General features: G+C 44.4%; 1 protein-coding gene across 6 annotated transcripts in view; it reads left to right on the top strand.

Moving 5' to 3' along the window:
* The window catches only part of LOC146866924 (pancreatic triacylglycerol lipase-like), a 303,555-nt gene that overhangs the window by 198,388 nt on the left and 86,409 nt on the right, over positions 1-18,758 (top strand). For 3 of the 6 annotated variants that reach the window (XM_085603216.1, XM_085603209.1, XM_085603203.1), the window contains exon 9: positions 2,614-2,787. The exons of the other annotated variants lie outside the window; for them this stretch is intronic. In XM_085603216.1, coding sequence (XP_085459342.1) covers positions 2,614-2,787 — 174 coding nt within the window. The remainder of the gene's footprint in view (positions 1-2,613; positions 2,788-18,758) is intronic. 6 annotated transcript variants of the gene reach the window in all.

Here is an 18,758-nt window from a genome sequence, read left to right as displayed (position 1 = left end):
TAAATTAGAAGCTTTTACTTAGTTTCACTAATATATGTATACCAAGCATGTATTTTCTGATGGGTTTTTTTCAGAAGCTGAAGTTAGTGGAAAAATGGTTGGATTTTCAAAATACATTTAAAGCCGATACGAGTGATAAAACATGTTGCATTGGTGAGACGTATTAGTCATACAATTACCTTGGTGCCAGGGGCATTGCAGCTATGGCTCTCGTGTACTACCCATGTAGAGACATTTCAAATTAAAAAAGCGCTTTTTACATGACTGCCAGTGTCACCTGGCCCATGGGGACATTGTCGTTCTCACTGAGTTAGCATGAGCACGCTGCAGGCTGTCTGCTGCTTTGCACGTGTAACTACATGAGTTTATTTCGAAAAAGGGTCTTTCAATATTTTCACATAAGAACCCCCTGTTGTGTTCACACTTTGCAGTTTCCTGGGATTTAGTCTGAACATTGTGAAGAAGATCGAACAACAATGCCCCTGGTTAATCTGTTCTGGTCAGGCACTAGCACCTAGACAAAACATACAAACAAAACAGACAGATGCAGCTGTTGTTTGGGAATAAGTACTTGAGTCTTATTGGAATACACAGATAAGTATCACACACTTGGAGAGGGACCTTTCCAGGGAGCAGAGCGTGACCGCGCATATGATGTAGAACTACGATCTATAGACTGAGGTACGGAGATCTTCTAATATATAATCATCCTGCATCTGTGCAAGGGGAGGGAGGTTAGGCTACTCTGTCCCTCACTATGACATCACCTTTTATGATCTACAGACTACTTGCTATGCTGACCGTATTTCTGTTATGCATTTGTCTGCTTATTGTGGCACGTATACTGCATATTAGGGCACGTTAGTTGAAATAAATATTTTAAACTTGTTCGTGTCTCTGGCAGATCTTATTGTGGACAAGTACAAGAGAGTGAGCAAAAGGGTGTGTCTTGTAACGGCGATTCCTGAGAGAGTCTGGAGTGTTGTGTTCTGGGGTGTCTAATGACTTGCTCCTCTCTAAGTGAGTAGGAGGGTAAGTGAGACACTATAGCTAGTCGGTCCTGGGTTCATGGGTACTAAGGTGGTAGGATGACTCAGTCCAAATATACTTAGGTCCCATAATCCTATGCATAGTTCTGTGTTTGCGCAGAATCCCTGCAACATGGCGCCGCCAACGTTTGGTATGGTAATTATTCACGGGATCCCTGAGTAGCGCTTGTGCTCGTCCACAATAACCCTTTTGTCGCTTCCCAGTGACTCCCGAGGTGAAAGAGCTTTGCCTCCTACGGGGCACCTTTTTCTTTAGGTTTTTCAAGCTTGACTTATAAAAGGTTTCTCCGACCCATTTTGCGCTATCGTTTGCTTTGACTTTCGAAAATATATAGCACAACTGGTCGCGATTCCAGAGCATAGCCGGGCGGCGGTTACAGAACATTTCACACTGCATGGAGTCCCCCTTACTGGGGCTACCGTTATCATGGTGGTCGAGGCGGATCCAGCATACCACTTCGAGGGTTATTATTCCTGGGTTACATTTCTTGCAGTGGATGCAAATGATGATTTTTTCATGCTTACAAGGTCGTCCTTACACAATGATTAAAGTTCTGTTGAATTCCTGGGAGCATACGATGTGGTTTAATGACACCCTTCCGCACCCATCTCTTTTGTTCGTATGGGCCTCTTAAGTATAGATGGGGCTGCTTGGCCGGTTTCGGCTAGTTTTACATCACATCCAAACTGTCTAGATGTTACTATAGTGGAGCTTCGTCAGATCTATGCACAGGTGACTCTACTCTATAGACGAGTCATACAATACATTTCTCATACCATTCAGGTGGTTCCGCCTGGAGCTATGCCTCTGGCACCAGTTCAGGGCAGGGGTCTTGTGATTAGTACCATCATGATTAACTCGGTGATGGCCAAACATCCTCAGAATCATGAAAATCTTTCCTTTTGGATAGCAAAATAAAATTCACAGATTGAAGCTGTTTTCCTGCACATGAGCCCTGTGTAGATACACAGGATCCTTACTAGGTGCTTGTCAAGTGGTATGATTCCTCCTCTAGCTAATTGCAACACCTGGGGGACGGTGTTTGCATCAGTGTATACACTGTGCTATGGCAGTCCCTCTATGAGCATTCTGCCCAGCGTTCTGAAACGAGTACAGGATGAACACGGGGCTGGTCCAGCCCTGGATCTGGGGATGAGATTAGTGAGAATGTTCACTATTGTCTCCGATATGATTCTGGCTAACATTAATGGTGACTCGGTTTGCTTGCAGGTGCGACAATGCCTAGCGGCCGTGGTGGATGCTTATTGGGAGCGACAGTTGTCGATTATGATTGCGGATGCCTATACATCCTTAGGTCGCAATAATTTGAGAGTCAGACCATTTACACAAGTACAAACTAAACCCCCTCCAGACAAGGAGGGTCATCCAGTCTTACCTAAGAAGAGATGAAACAAAAGTTGGCAGCAACAGAAGCCTAGGTCCCGTGCAGGTTAGACCCCACAGGACGCTTCTGAGCGTATTTATGATTTACGTAACCGCTCTAAAATTAAGACATCTGAGAGGTTCCAGGTTCCTGATTCCCGTTCTCCTCGTTCCTTTCAGGAATCATCGACTCGACAATTTGGCGGAGGCGCAGAAAAGGCAAGCCCACGCAACAAAGACGATACCCGCAGCACCGGTTTGACGTGAAAGTCAAGCGGCATGGACCACCTCAGTATCGTTCCCTGTTTCAAAAGAAAAAAGTTGCCGCTTTGACTGCAAAGTATGCCCCAGACGGTAAGAACCCTCCTCCTGGACAGGAGTTGGGCGGTAACTTTCCGTGACAGCACGGCAGAAGTTACCATAGTTTAGCAGACATTCCACCAACGTCTGGAAGCTAAAGTAACCAACACTTTTATTACTGTTGAAACCACGGACACCCACATAGCTCCCCCTGATAGAATTTATCAAGTTGAACTTCAAATTGAAGGTGATATTAAACGCACAATCAATGCAGTCTTTTGGTACAATTTGATTTCTTTTTATGACATTTTGCTGGCGGAGTTTGATTGGCGTCCCCCATTTGTCATCGCTTCCTCTAGGGGCGAGGATGTAATTTTACCATCTTCTCTCAATATGTCCCAGAGGAGACTAAACAAGCTTTTGTCTCAGATTGGGCTCTGACCTTAGCTCCTGCTTTATATCACAATCAGGCGGGTTGGGATAGGGATTCACCTTAGCATGTAATTCCTGTGTGATCTACACCTCAGCCTCAACCACAATATCCCACTAAACGTGATGCTAAAGCGTCTGTTGGTGACATTCTGACACAATTGGAATATCAGGGTGTTATTGAACCCTGTGTTTCATCAATGAATAATCCTCTTTTTCTGAAATTGAAGCCAGACGGTTCATATTGTATAGTTTTAGACTACAGACATTTGAAAAGTCATGTTCGTATCTTTGCAGTACAGAACACACATAGCTCTGCGTTGGTGAATAACATAATTCGTAAGAAGTTCAGTACTAAGCTGGCTATTTCCAATGGCTCTTTCAGTCACACTTTGGCTCCTGAGAGCCGTGACTTGACCACATTCAGCACTGTCGGCAATCAGCGACACTATGCAAGATTGCCTATGGGGTATAAGAATAGCCCCAGGTTTTTTGCTGCAAGCAGTGTGTTGATTTTACATGAAATTGACCCGGATGCATTTTCTTACATCGACAATATTTACTTGACAGGTGATGACTTAAATCTGCATCTCATGCGTGTAGATCACATAATTACACACTTTTCGACTTTAGGTTACAAATTTAACTTTGCAAAATCCCATGTTGCCTCCTTGCAATTCTTTTTCTCGATTATGAGCTGAATAATGAGGGGAAGAGTTTAGCACCCCACTTTTTGGAGAAATGTGCTCAATTGCAACCTCCAACTACCCTCAAAAAGTTACAAACCTTGCTGGGTTTCTAGAATTTCCGCAGAACCTATATTCCAGATTATGCCGAGCATATCAAACCGCTATACGTGTTAATACAACCTTCTTTTTCGTTTTACAGTTGGCTTCCGAAAAACACAGTCTGATATGCTTGCTACTCAATTCTTGTTGACACTTGATAATACTATGAATTTGGTCATAAGGATTATACCAGGGACATTAGGTTTCACCTACTTGACTTTTAATGAAAGGGACACAGTTCCCATAGCTTATAAATCGCATTCATATAGTCCTATTGAAATGCTTTTTTCTTCTACTGAAAATTTGTAGACGGGGGTCCAGATGGCGATTCTAAAAGAACGCTCTCTGGCTCAGGGCAAACACATTTTCATGGTCTCGCCTGTGCCCGCTTAGGAAGCTGTCACCAAGGCGAGCAAGCCCAATTCTAAAGCTCTGCATCCTCATTGGATACAATGGGCTAGTTCATTGACTTCGGCTGATGTCAATTTAATATTTGAACCTTCTTTGCAGACACAAGAGTTTTTACAGTATGAACATTTTCATCCTCTACCTTTATCCCTACTCCCTCTTGATCAGTATAAGTGTACCATTTACACTGATGGGTCTGCACAGCCAGCTATTGGTTCTAAATATTGTGGCAGGCACGATAGTGGGCGGTGACTTTAAATCCTCCCTGGTTCACACACAATTCCCTGGGAATTGTACGGTGCAGTTAGCCGAGTTACGTGCTTTACTGTTAGCCCTTGAATTTGCTGATACTGAAGTGCTTACTCTTGTAGTGTGGATTCCTTCTACTGCGTACAATCCTTTAATGACAACCTATTCTTTTGGAAGCAGAATGATTTTCGTGATTTTAAAGGTAGCGCAATAAAGCATAAAACACTTTGGGTCCAGGTGCCCGCTCTTGAGGAACGTTTGCCACTCACACATGTAATCCATACATTGGGCCATCAACATGTGGGAGCACATGCTGTTGGTAAGTCTATGGCTGATGAAGCAGCCAAATCTGCAGCAGCCACATGCACGGTAGCAGCAGTTACAAAGTCCATGACTAAAATTGATGATGATATTTTGGCTGCTATTGCTGCGATGAAGGAGGGAACACTTTATCCCCAGATTTCCCCGCTCGTTATACTTATCACTTGACCACGGACCAAGTTCGATTTGTGACTATTCCCTCCATTGGTGATTCCCAACGAGGACCGCAGGCTTTCGCTTAATGTGGCTGCACATGAAGGAATGGCTTCTGCGCATGCAGGAGTGACTAACAGAATTACTCTTTTACAGCAACGTTATTGGTGGCGGGGATTATATCAACAGCGCGCAATTATGTACTTTCCTGTAACATTTGTCAACAGATTAAATCTTCTATTGTCTCAAGTTTTCATTTCTAATCAACTGTTTGCTTGTATTTATCTCGATCACCTCGGTCCCTTGACACTTTTAAATACATTTTGGTTGCAGTGGATTCATGTATTATATTCCTCTGGGTTTGGCCGCAGTGCTGTGCTGATGCTCGTACTGTTATAAAAGATTTGCATGTCTTTATAGGAACATATTCCAGTGGCACCTCCCACTCAGACCAAGGTCTGACTTTTGCCTCTAAGGCTTACCGTGATTCGATGAAGTCGGTGGGGGTGCAGGTGCATTCTCGTCTCCATATCAGCCTGAGGGCAATTCAGTTGTGGAGCGGATGAACCGTGACTTAAAGAGATCTTTAACAGCAAGGGTATTCGTTTTGGGCCGGGGCTGGTTAACTCATCTATATGGGGCTCAATGTGCACTCAATAATCGCCCTCAAATATCTCTGGGTGGGTGGACCCCGTACGAAATGCTCTTTTGCATTAAGATGTTTGTGCCTCACCTTGATGGTCTAGACGTTGTGGCGGTTTCCGCAACATTTGACGTAGATAAACATTGTGATGTTACAGGATCTTCAAAAGAATCAAGATGCTCTAGCAAAATCACATTTGCCCTCATCGACGGATACAGCAGTCATAGTCACTGTTTCTGGCTGATTTCCTAAAGTTGGACATCTGGTCCGGGAAAAAGTGGCGAACAAGAAAGAATTTGGACCCTCCTACCGTGCTCCGGTTCCGGTCCTTGGTGTAAAGGGCACCCAAACTGTAATTTTACCTCCACTGCCTGGATGCAAATATAACTGCTTCATTTCTGTTGAACATGTCAAACTACACCATATGGCCAATTCTCAATAGCATGCCTAGAAGCGTTCCAAGCCGGAATGTTTCGCTCCAGCAGGTGAATACTGTTTCTCCTGAGTCCCTCCAACACATGGAAGTGGAGCTGGAGTCTTCAATTGATTTATCACCTGTTTTGCCTTCAACACCTGCAACTGTGGAGAATGAGTATACTACCCCGCCAAATGACCTCATGGTTGATATCCCTGACACTGTACTACATTCGACTTCTAATGACGAACGACCTCCACTGTCTCAGCTCAGCTCCAGTGGTTACTTTATTGTACAGGATAAATTTCCTTCGGATACATCAACACTGTCTTTGTCTATTGCTGAGCCTCCTACACTGATTCGTGTTTTCATCTCATGGTTGAAAACCATGTATCTGGTCCCACCTTGGACTTACATCTGGTTCGTGGTGTCAGTGGTGTTCCTTTTCATGTGGATTGGATTCATGACCGTCTTCTTTCTTTTGATTAATGGCCACTTTTTACCTGGACGCTCTGCTGTGGAACTAGTTGATGGAGCACTGGCCTCGTATACTTCTTCGCATAAAATGAAAAGAGACCAAACATTAAATAAAATTTCAGCTGTCTGGATCGCTGATGGCATTGTTTGATGTATATAGCCCGACGTAGACCTTGCAAATTCCATATGTGTTCCGTGTTTCCTTAGCAGATATTGCTTTTCCTGGAATGCATTTGGATGATTGGGATGTCAATGCTGTTAATTCTTTGTTTTCTGATTTACAATATTATACTGTTTTTGATACGGAGGATCTATATTTGAATTTGGCAAATTATGCAGATCTATTTTGTTACCAACATTACGGCCATCACAAATCCAGTACTCAGAGACCCACTTTCAATTTCATAGAATGGGAACATTGTCCAACACCATCTAAAATAAGTTCCGTTTCACAAAAAAAAGTAATTTGCATATTTTACGGGTTAAAATCTATCTGATCCAACATCATATTATTTTAAATTGAATATCCCTAGATTGAACAAATATATGCTTACGCAGACTAAACTAATTTATTCCTCATCTTTTATAGATAATGTGTCACTGAAAGGTTATGATTTTTGGAAAGACACTGTTGATTTAAAGTCGATTTGGGGCACTAAAGTTTTACAAGTGCAGGGTAGTGAATCCTTGCAACGTACGTGTTTAATACCGTCTCAAAAAATATTTTTAATTCAGACAGTGCAACAAAATACCTGCTTTGGTTTGGACACTCAAACAATTTGAATATTCCTTCTATTCCATCTTTGGCTCAATATGAGTCGTGGAGCATGCATACCAATTATACTATTGATGACTTCACTCGGATGATACAGAATGGCTCTTTTAACTCATCTATAATAATTCCGTAGGGCAGGGTGGTGTGGCCTACAAACACCGATGCTGGTTATTTACGATTTTTGAATGTAACTAAGGGTTTTACCCAAATTAGACCTGATCCTTGTTACCCAAATTTACATACAGTTACCATTTATTGTGTTGGAAAATTATGTCGACAGTAGTTGGAACATTCCACATTAGCATCTGTAAAACACCATCTTTCCCTTTTGTCAGGGGACAATGATCTTTTCGATTTTCTTTTAGGTCCGAAATACCTTCTCACTAAATATTTTGTGTATGCAGCCTATAATGAATTTTGGAAACTTTCACAAATCGAGGCGGCATTACGCTTATGCCAAATTGATCCGGATGATTTGGACAAGGTTCTTGCTGTGGTTGATAACAGCATAAACACACTGTTTTCTCGTATTTATACCTTGGACAATATTGTGTCATCTGTTATTGATATTGTTCAGAATGAATTGTCTACTTTGAATCAAGGTCAAAATCAGTTATGTTCTATTATACAATTTGGTTGGACTTTACAGACACTTCAAAATGGGAGAGTACCATGGGATTACCTGAAAGCTTCTGCACTGTTTTTATACTTTAATTTGACAAACAGAAAATGATGTCTATGAAAGATGCAACTTACACTATGTCACACATTGAGAAACTAGAACAGTTACCGAGAAACTAGAACAGTTACCATTTACAGTAGCAGAAATAGATTCAGTGGTGTGGTTAATACATGGGGTTATTTCGTTGCCAATCTCACTTTTTCAATTTACAGCTTGAATGAAACATTCTCCTGTCAGTAGATATGAACCCCTTGGGAGCAGTTTCATACATGATTTTGTGGCCCTTACCAATCTCTTTCCATTGTCAGCATGCAGAGAAGGAAGTTTTCGTTACAGGAGAGGATTGTGACTCTACTGTCGGACACTCCCTTGTCTGTAAACAAGTAAATCTCCACAGTGCTTGCAACCTTTCAGCACCTAATTTAGCTTGTTTTTTGAAGGAACACCAGTCCCTGCTATTATTCCAACTCTCACTTTGCTTTCTAACAGCAGTTATCTCATTCTCAATTATCAGAACTGTTGCAGTTTATGGGCAGGCCTCTTTACATAGTAACAGTTTCACTACGAGCTACTTGTTAAAGAAATGTCCTGTTTCCCTCCTACACATGAGTGTAAATAGCTCACTGTGGCCTTCCAGTTCGACTTTGAAAACAGATTTCAATAAGCTAAGCAGACTCAAAGCTCTGTTGTTTCAACAATAAATCCCTCTCACGTCAGCTCATGGCAAGAACATTTAGTGACATATAATCTTTACTAAACACATCTCCCCCTACACTTCGGGGAATTAATTCACCAAATTTCTAATGCGTCTGATACGGCAGGCCTCGCACACTTTTTTAAAGTTGTAGGATCCAGCCTTGTTACATCGTTTGAATTAAATGAAATCCAATTTATAAAGCGCTACTAAGCCCAATGGGCGTCAAGGCGCCTTTCAGACTATATTTGGAGTAATACCTGCATTTATTCATTCAATTTTTCCCAGCATATTCAGAGGGTTTCTGTCACACAAAAAGAACGACAAGGAGGGTCGGGGTATCTCTGATGATGTCAGTTAATTAAGTACAGTCACTGTGAAGGGGTGATTGGCAGGGTTGGCGGACCGGACCAATTTCTCCTCTATGGTTCCGGTTCGGGTCTTCTGTATGTTTCTCCTACAGGTATTCCCCTCGGTAAATAGAATGGAGGGGCTATTAATAACACTCCTGTCAATATTCTTGAACATGTGAAGCAGGGCAGTTACTCCCACCCCTTTTAGTGCAGTAGGGTTAACTTCTGTAGGTGGTTGTGTTGCTTCACACGATATAGGGGATGTGAGGGAGGGTCCGCACACGTGAAAAAGGGAGATGAACGGAGAGATAGCTCCTCTCTTCGTTTCTGTGTGCCCTTTTCTTTCTGTTCCCCAATACCAACTCGCCTCTCACTCCGCTCTGTACGCCCTTTACAGCAGCTCTCGCTAACTTGTCCTGTTAGCCTCACAGGACACCAAGTCAGGTGCTCTCTACTTGCTGCACCTTAGTACCCTGAAAACGCCATTTAGGTGAATACCCAGCCCCGCAGCAACCCCCTGACAATGCCAGTCACATGCCTGAAACTGCGACCCGGCCACGGGGTCACGCCCGCCTCGTCCTCAGCGCCTTCCCGCAGGTCGACCTGTTTCTCTTCTGGTGGGTCTCGTCTCCTCGTTTCTTCTGGCGAAGGCGTCCTCCACTCTCAGTGGGCGGCGTCAGATGCTCCTCTCGTCTCCGCGTCCGTCACCTCTGAGTCTTCAGTCTCTTCTCCTTTGATGATCTTCTCACTGTGCCACGCCTCCTCTATATACGCATCCTCTTCCGGGTTCCTGGTCCGCCTTCCGATAGTCGGCGGTATGGTCTCCGTGGTGCCCCCAGGGCCTTCAGGGACCGCCCCCGCTGTTGCTCCGTCACAGTTTCCCATGAAGCTCCTCCTGGTTTGTGGCATGCTGGTACTTCTTTTGCTGTTCCGCAATGGAATGCTTGCTCTGTGGTACAACCCAGTCAGGCACAGTTGCATTGACAGGGCTGTTCCATGGCTATGCAACTTGTGTATGATTCTTCACTGGGGCCCGATGGCCTAAGCGAGTACCTGTGCCCGTGCACAGTGCCTCTTGGATCTGAGTTTCATCAATACTGATACAGGTTTCCCTGGTATGCTCCTTGCGGCTTTAGGATATGAGGAGCACGTCTGTTCCTTTGAATTACTTAATTGGATGGCATCACTTTTTAATATCAACAGTTCTGACGCCTTACTGGAGCTCAAGGCATTCCACTTGTCACGCAAAGCTTTTGGCCCGGAGGATACGCTGTAATTCGATATACTTTTTGAGTACTAAATTTGCTTTATCAATTTGACTTTCCATCATGGTCCTCCTTTGGCATCTTGGATCATACTTGTCTCCTGCCAGGGACGATTTGGTTCTGCTTACCTGTGACTTCTGTATTTGTCCAGGGCTGATGTCCTGACCAAGGGGAGGGTGTCACGTGCCCCATGGAGACATTGTCGTTCTCCCTAAATTAGCATGAGCACGCTGCAGACTGTCCGCTGCTTTACACACGTTACTACATGAGTTTATTTTGCAAAAGCTTCTTTTGATATTTTCACATGAGAACCCTCTGTTGTGTTCATGCTTTGCAGGTTCCTGGGATTTAGTCTGGACATTGTGAACAAGGTTGAACAACAATGCCCCTTGTTATTCTGTTCTGGTCAGGCCCTAGCACCTAGACAAAACATACAGATGCAGCTGTTGTTTGGGAATATGTACTTTGGTCTTATGGGAATACATGGATAGGTAGCACACACTTGGAGAGTGACCTTTCCAGGGAGCAGAGCATGACCATACATATGATGTAGAACTATGATCTATAGACTGAGGTACTGGGTCTGCAGATAACACCCAGAGATCTTCTAATATATAATCATCCTGCATCTGTGCAAGGGGAGGGAGGTTAGGCTACTCTGTCCCTCACTATGACAGCTCCATTAATGATCTACTGACTACTTGCTATGCTAACTGTATTTCTGTTATGCATTTTTCTGCTTATTGTGGCACGTATACTGCATATTAGAGCACGTTAGTTAAAATAAATATTTTAAACTTGTTCGTGTCTCTGTCAGATCTTATTGTAGGACAAGAGAGTGAGCGAAAGAGTGTGTCTTGTAACCGCTAGAGTCTTGAGAGAGACAGGAGTGTTGTGTTCTGGGGTGTCTAATCACTTGTTCTACTGTAAGTGAGTAGGAGGGCAAGTGAGACACTATAGCTAGTCGATCCTGGGCTTATGGGTACTAAGGTGGTAGGATGACTCAGTCCATATATACTAAGGTCCCATAATCCTACGCATAGTTCTGTGTATGTGCAGAATCCCTACTCTTCTAGTGGCCTTACCTGATGCACCGAGGTGATAACTGCTGAAACTCTTGCCTGTGGTGGCTGCTATTGTAATTGTATCCGATATGGTCACCATTAAAACAATAATAAAAGTAGTAGCTCTGAGAGATTTTCATTGAACATAAGTAGCTCTAAGTACAAAAAAGGCTTGAGATTCCTGATCTTGTTCATTTTACAGACAGAATAAAAATATAAAAAAATAACTGCTATGTTTATACAAAGCACTTGAGTCAATGGTAGATGTCAACAAGTTTTTACCGATTCACAGGTTTAGGGGGGCACTAGAAAGCCCAGCAGCGAGGTGGTCGTCACATCTGAGCATCTGCTGGCCATCGGGCTGCATCTTGCGACTGCCTCCCCACCACAACAGACAATCGTGGATGGCTTTTTGAGCCAATATAAGGCACAGCCTGTTCTTGGGCCAGATAGTGGAGTTGTGCCCTTGACGGCCTTGCTGCTTATGGGGCCGTTAGACCTGGACAGCTGGGCACGGGGTGACCGTCTGCCTTCCTCGTGGACCCTCTGTGGTCCCGCACCTGCCTGTTCGTGATGCGGCTTGGGTACCGGAAGACCCGCACCCTGTCAAGGATGCCTGCCGGAGCCACCATCTTGATGAGGTGACTACGTGGGTGAGGTCATTACCAACCAGCATGTCGGCCACACTGCTGAACCCACGCCTGCTATGATCCTGCATGTAAACTACACCCCACGGTGCTTCCGCTTAGACTTCCCCCACAGAGGTCTGGGTGGGATGTGGGCAATTGGGCCCAAGATGGTGAGTGCACAGGGGCAGCGTCACAACCTAGGAGTCTTGTGGTGCTGTGATTGCTACCCCACACTGAGGCAGTGCTTGAACACTGCCTCATACAAACGCTTGGTGGAGTTAGTGGTGGCATGTGGACAATGCTGTGTGCCGAACTGCCCTCCTGCGAGGTGGGCGGCAGCTGGTGGTCAGGATTGATATCTGTGTAGGTGGACACATGCCTGGATCTAGGCGATCACGTACACTACATTGTGAGAATGACTGCTGGTATGCTGTGGCGTGCTACACAGTTAATGTAATCGGACTAGCACCATTATTCCCTTACAGATCTGTGCACATGATTTTCGGTGCTGGACTGACATTGCTGGCCTCCCACTCTTACCCTGACAGCACAACTGTGCACGCTTTCCACTGCATGCAGACCTGGACACTGTGCATCGGAGCAACACCATTGGACCTGCTCATGCCCCTGAGTAAAGTTGGGGGGGTGGCGTGGTCTTATCTTGTCCAGCCCAATTTGATCTAAACGCTCACTGGCCCACACCTTGCTCCAATTGACTGCGTAGTAATCCGAATTGGACAGTCTATGTGCTGCTAAAACTTGTTTTGCAGTAGGTCTGCTCTAGACCTGCTTGCCCCTCCTGTGGTATCTCATAAAGTTGCGGGGTCTGAACACTGCACTTGCTATCCATACTGAACTGGTCTTGTTGTAGAATCAGCCTTGATGCTACCTAGACACTATTAAAGGCTGACGAGTTCAGGCGGGCCTGGACTCCTCGCTCATGTTTGTGTCTCGAGGTGGTGAATTAACGCACCAGGGAAAAACTCTTCTCTTCACCCTTCCTAAAGAGGCCAGCAAGTTTATCAAAACCACCCGCTGAGGGCGGGGCGATCGCCCCTGAGGGATCGAGAGCAAGATGCTGCACATCTCAGAGAAACTGACTAACTGCAAACTTCTCTGTTGGTGGAAGTGACACTGTGTGGTATGAGAGACCATTGGTGTCTAGGTACTAGCCTGCTTCCACACAGTCCAAATGGCTGAGCGATGGGACTCGTAGTGCCCATGTGACCCCTCTCCCCCTGCCCCCGAGGAGCATGGAGCTGAGGTATGGCATGCAACAGCCGGATAAAGATCTCTTATGCCTAATTTGGAGGGCAGTTGTTTTGAGTTTCGATGTTAACCTAGGCAATATGATGGTTTGATTACAAATGCCCGGGTGAGCCCGAGCCCTTCCCTGATACACATCCCTGGCCACCTAGCTCTTTCGTAGTTGGGTAGAGAGCTGAAACCTTAGTTCGCCTCCATGGGATGATTCCTAGTAAAGCAACTTTACAATGTTGTTGGGATTTCTGATAGGGTGGGGTTGGAGTATTTGGTCCAATTGGGGGACCAAAGTGAGTGGTGGGAAGACTTGTTTATTGAGGTTGGCTGCTAAATATTTTTTTATTTTCCTTTATTAGTGTGATTAAACCAGCACTGTTAATTGTCACCTTGTGTACGGGGGGGGGGGAGTAGCTGTGTGGCCCATTTTTAACCATTCATGCAGTCAATTAAAGTTTTATCTTGGAATATTCATGGCCTAAATGATCAACGCAAGGCACACCAACTATTTGCATATTTACAGAGACAATCGATAGATATCAGTTTTCTACAAGAGCTGCATCTCACAGAGGGAACTCATTCGCGACTGCTGGCTGGTTGGATTGGGGAAGGACATGTAGTGTATTATTCTAATTACGCCTGCGTGGTCGCAATACTCATCAAAAAGGGGCTGCCGTGGCACATGCATTGATCATATGTAACCTACCAGGCCAATTTGTCCTACTTTCTGGTACCCTACAAGACTACACAGTCAGACTGCTCTACGTTTATGGTCCCAATACCGACAACCCTCAGTTCTTTACTGAGGTATGGCGTTTGGCTGGGGCTTTGGGGCTGGGTGCGACTCTGTGGGGAGGGAACTTTAATGTGGTACTTGAACCCGAGGTGTACGGATCCAATGACTCCAGATGCCCCCACCCTGTGCATCAGACTGATTATGGAGGACTTTGATCTGACTGATCTTTGTCCCTCTCATCATGCTGGCAACACAGAAGGCACATGCATATCGACGGCCAATGCATCAATGTCATGTACAGACTTCAGGCTGATGTCTCATGACGTCCTAGCCTGGAGAGGTCAGGTTTCTCATTTATTGAGGACACTATATGACCGTGCTCCAGTCTTACTGGAGCATCTGCTCCCAGATAGCCCCCCACGCACATACACTTGGAGGCTTCCTGCTGGAAACTTGCACGATCACGTGTTCCAGGAAGACATTAGGGCAGCAGTGGTAGAATACTTTGAACATAATGAAAATCCTGAGATATCATGGTCTTTCCTCTGGGAGGCCTTTAAAGTTGCCATCAGATGGGCATGCCTTGCAAAGCAGGCAGGCGTACTTTGCTCACTACAAGGTGACCAGGGAGCTTGAACTCTTGTTTTTTGCAGACCACGACAACTCCGCGCTTGCATTTATCTGGAGTAAGCTGACAGAATACGAGGAAGCTGCGCAGAGGGAAACTCACTTCCTCGGAAGGGAGGCCTAGGCCCGGCGTTATGGGAAGCGACAGACCGGACAAATCTCTTGCCCAGCTGCTAAGTATGCCCTGGGCGAGTGATTTCATCACTGAAATTCATGGTGATCACTCTCATGTGTACACAGGCACAGAGGCTGTGCAGTATACGATGACTGAATTTTTCTCATCTCTTTATCAGACCCGCTAGAGTTCATTCTCACCAGATCTTAATGCTTACTTGGAATCAATTCAGCTTTTATGGCTCAAAGACGGCCACATAAAGTATTTAAATGATCCTTTCTCAGCTGAGGAGGTCAGTAAGAATATCAGTGCTATGTCTGCTGCTAAGGCACCTGGCCTTGATGGCCTCACATCCCCCTTTTATACGGAATATGCTCACTTGAAGCCTGGCAGTGGCATCTACTTGCCATGTATGAAAAATCACTTGCCTCTGGAATTCTGCCTCCATCTCTGCATGACACCCTCATAGTAACAATCCTCAAACCTGGTAAAGATCCTCACCACTGCGATTCATACCGCCTCTATCCATGATCAACATGGACAACAAGATCCTCGACAAACTCATCGGCTCGCGTCTCCTTCCACTGCTGCCGACTGTTGTACGGTCTGATCAGGCTGGTTTTGTCCCGGGCAGGTCAATGTATTACAACCTACGTACCTTTTTTGCCCTCCTTCACACCATTAACCCATCACTGCGCGTGGCTGTGGCAATCTTGAATACCAGAAAGCCATTCAATTCTCTCCAATTGCTAGACCTCTTTTCCTTGTTGAGCCGCCTTGGACTGAGCCCTACATTTATCAAAATAATTAGTTTGTTGTATTCTCGACTGGCAGCCCAACTGCACATGAATGGCAGGATCTCAACCCCCTTTCCTGTGATGAAGGGTACCCGTCAGGGATGCCCCCTATCTCCTATACTTTTTGGGATTGCGGTGAATCCGTTTGCGGGCATGCTGCGCCGACACCACGCACATCATGGACTTGCATTCACGCCCTGCAGAATTCTGGTATCGATGTATGTATTGTACGGTAATTGCATTTATATCGCGATTACAAGCAACCCCTGACGAGGCATTGAATCACTTTGGAACCCATAAAGGATTAGTGGTGAATTAGTATAGTGAAATATGAAAGTAATTTGAGTGGTGGATATGTTAGTCAGTTATTTGGATTGAGAAGGATAGTGGAGGAGTAGAAGAGGGAAAAAAGGTTTGCATTTATATAGCCCTTGCTACCCCTGATGGGGTGTTGAAGTGCTTTTTCGGCGAGTAGCACGCTACTCCGGAACCTATAAAGGATTAGTGGTGAACTAGTATAGTGAAATATGAAAGTAATTTAAGTGGTGGATATGTTAGTCAGTTATTTGGCTTGAGAAGGATAGTGGAGGGATAGAAGAGGAAAAAAAGGTTTGCATTTATAAAGCGCTTGCTACCTCTAATGGGGTGTTGAAGGCTTTTTCCGTGAGTAGCACGCTGCTCCGGAACCCATAAAGTATTAGTGGTGAATTGTTATAGAGAAATATGAAACTAATTTTAGTGGTGGATATGTTAGTCAGTTATTTGTATTGAGAAGGACAGTGGAGAGATAGAAGAGGGAAAAAAATTCAATTATGTAGCGCTTGCTACCTCAAATGGGGTGTTGAAGCGCTTTTTCGGCGAGTATCACGCTGCTCCAGAACCCATAAACTACTAGTAGTGAATCTGTATAGTGAAATATGAATTTAATTTGAGTGGTGGACATGTTAGTTTGTTATTTAGATTGAAAGGTATAGTGGAGGGATAGAAGAGGAAAGGATTTAGAAATCCATTTTTGTTTGCTTGTTTTGGAGCTCATAGTAGTAGGAGGAGGCAAAAGGGAGGTGGAGGGGGAAGAGTCAAAGGGAAGGGTTTAGAAAGGCTTATTTTGGGGGATTGGAATAGTAAAAGAGGTATGAGTTGATGCAGGGATAGGTAGAGTAGGGAAGAGTCTAGAAAGGGATATTTTGGGGATCATAGTAGTGGTATTGGGTTTGGAATGAATGAGAGAGTTGAGGTAGAACATATATTGATAGAGGTATAGGGTGAGAAATAGGGTAGTGCATTGGAAAGAGTAGTAGAAAGAGGTTTGGGATGAGTTGAGGTAGAGGATATATTGAGAGCGTTATGGGGTGAGAAATAGGGGAGTACATTGGACATGCTGAATTAGAAGAAAAGTAATAAATATATAGATCCATAAGTACATGGAAGGTATATAGATGCATAAAGAAAGGCAGTATTTGTAGATTAAAAATGCATTAAATAAACTCCGACTTTCAAGTGTTGTTGTATTTTAAATTAATTTTATTTATTTATATATTTTTTTGTTGTAAATTAATAGTGAAGCATTTGTAGATAAATAGTTATGATAAAATATTTACTTATTTATGCAGTCACTTATACACATGTTAAAAATATAAAATAATGTAACTGTCAGTAATATGTACATTTGTTAAGCAGAACTAATGAATACATTTTTTTTAAACCTTTCATTCTAAACGTTTATACAAAGAAATACACATATATAGGTACATATCTATATTACAAATAAATGCTTATATACAGAGCGATATGCTGTATAATTCTGTTTGCGTATGGTGGTTATGTGGGGGAAGGGCCAATTCTTGAGTAGTTTTTTAGGTCTAGCCTGACCCAGCGCTTGCGCTGGTCTGGCGAGACTTTAAGGGCATCAAAAAATGCTACCGCCGGCTACATCTTGCAGTGCATGTGCACGGGCGCGCGCTTGTGCAGAGGCGCCATATGGCATTCCTAATGCTCATTAAGTGCATCGCTCGCCGCGCGCTTGATCGCGATCACTTTCCCTTTCGCGGCCGCTCACGCACCACTCCCTTTATACTCTCCCTTGTTACTACTTGCACCATCTCCCAAGTGCTCCAGCTTTACAGCGGCAATGTCAGCCCACTTACTCATCCAGTGCTCAACCTCCCTCCACATACATTACACCAGATAGATACCAATGTTAGTGCCTCATGAGATACCAGTGTTCCACTCCCGATCACTTATCTCCCAGAGTTCACCCCCAATTACCAAGACTCAGCCACCACCGGTCTTCTTAGCAACCATTACCTCTCTCTGCTCTCACCACCCCCAGCCCATCCGTGTAATTGTTACCCGACCATTTCTTCTGCAGCCCTCCTTTCTGCTGCTCTCCCCCTGCTGTACTCAGTGAGGGCTACACCATTGAACCGGCTTCCCCATCCCCCACCGGGGCTTCTCCTCTCTTAACCCTCCGCCTACCCTTTTCCCTATTACTAAGGCCTTTCTTTACTTCCAGGGCCTTTCTTTTCCCTTTATATTCAGCCTAGTTTGTTTAACTCCGCTTTCTCCGTTACCCAGTCTGCAATGCCCGACCAAACTCCTCACCCTATGCCGCCCGTCCCCGGCTCTCTCCCATGCCCGCTGTTGGCTTTGCCTCCGCTTCTCCTTCGAGGCGTTGGTTCCCTTCACACAAGATGGCGGATCCCGGTGTCCCCCCGGCCACGTCAGTGTCAGTCTCGCACGATGGACTCTGGGTAGAAACAACGCTCTTCTGCCACGCCCGCAGGCTCAGCTGCATGCTCGGCTGCCTCGGAAGAGGCGGCCACGTTGTAAGGGTGACCTTTAAAAGCAGTAATAGTAACAAAAGATCTCAAAGAAAGAAAATAAACATTTAAATAAATAATTGAAATATTATGTAGTACTAAACTCAATTAGCTTTTAATTGTCTAAGTTAATGTGATTTTATGCTTACATTACACCAATTTCTATTTTTATAGAAAACTAAAAATTAGCTTTCTAATTTAAAAGTGGATAGTACATTTTTTGAGGAAAAATTGTAAAATTCAATATTGGGTTTAAATTTTGCTGACTTCAGTATGTATCCATGTTATTTCGAATATTGCTGCTTTATTTCCGCATTGATGCTATC

This window comes from Triturus cristatus, chromosome 1_2 (assembly GCF_964204655.1).
Source record: "Triturus cristatus chromosome 1_2, aTriCri1.1, whole genome shotgun sequence".
NCBI lineage: Eukaryota > Metazoa > Chordata > Amphibia > Caudata > Salamandridae > Triturus > Triturus cristatus.
Note: the sequence above shows the minus strand (reverse complement) of the source record. Positions and strands in the feature narration are given on the sequence as shown.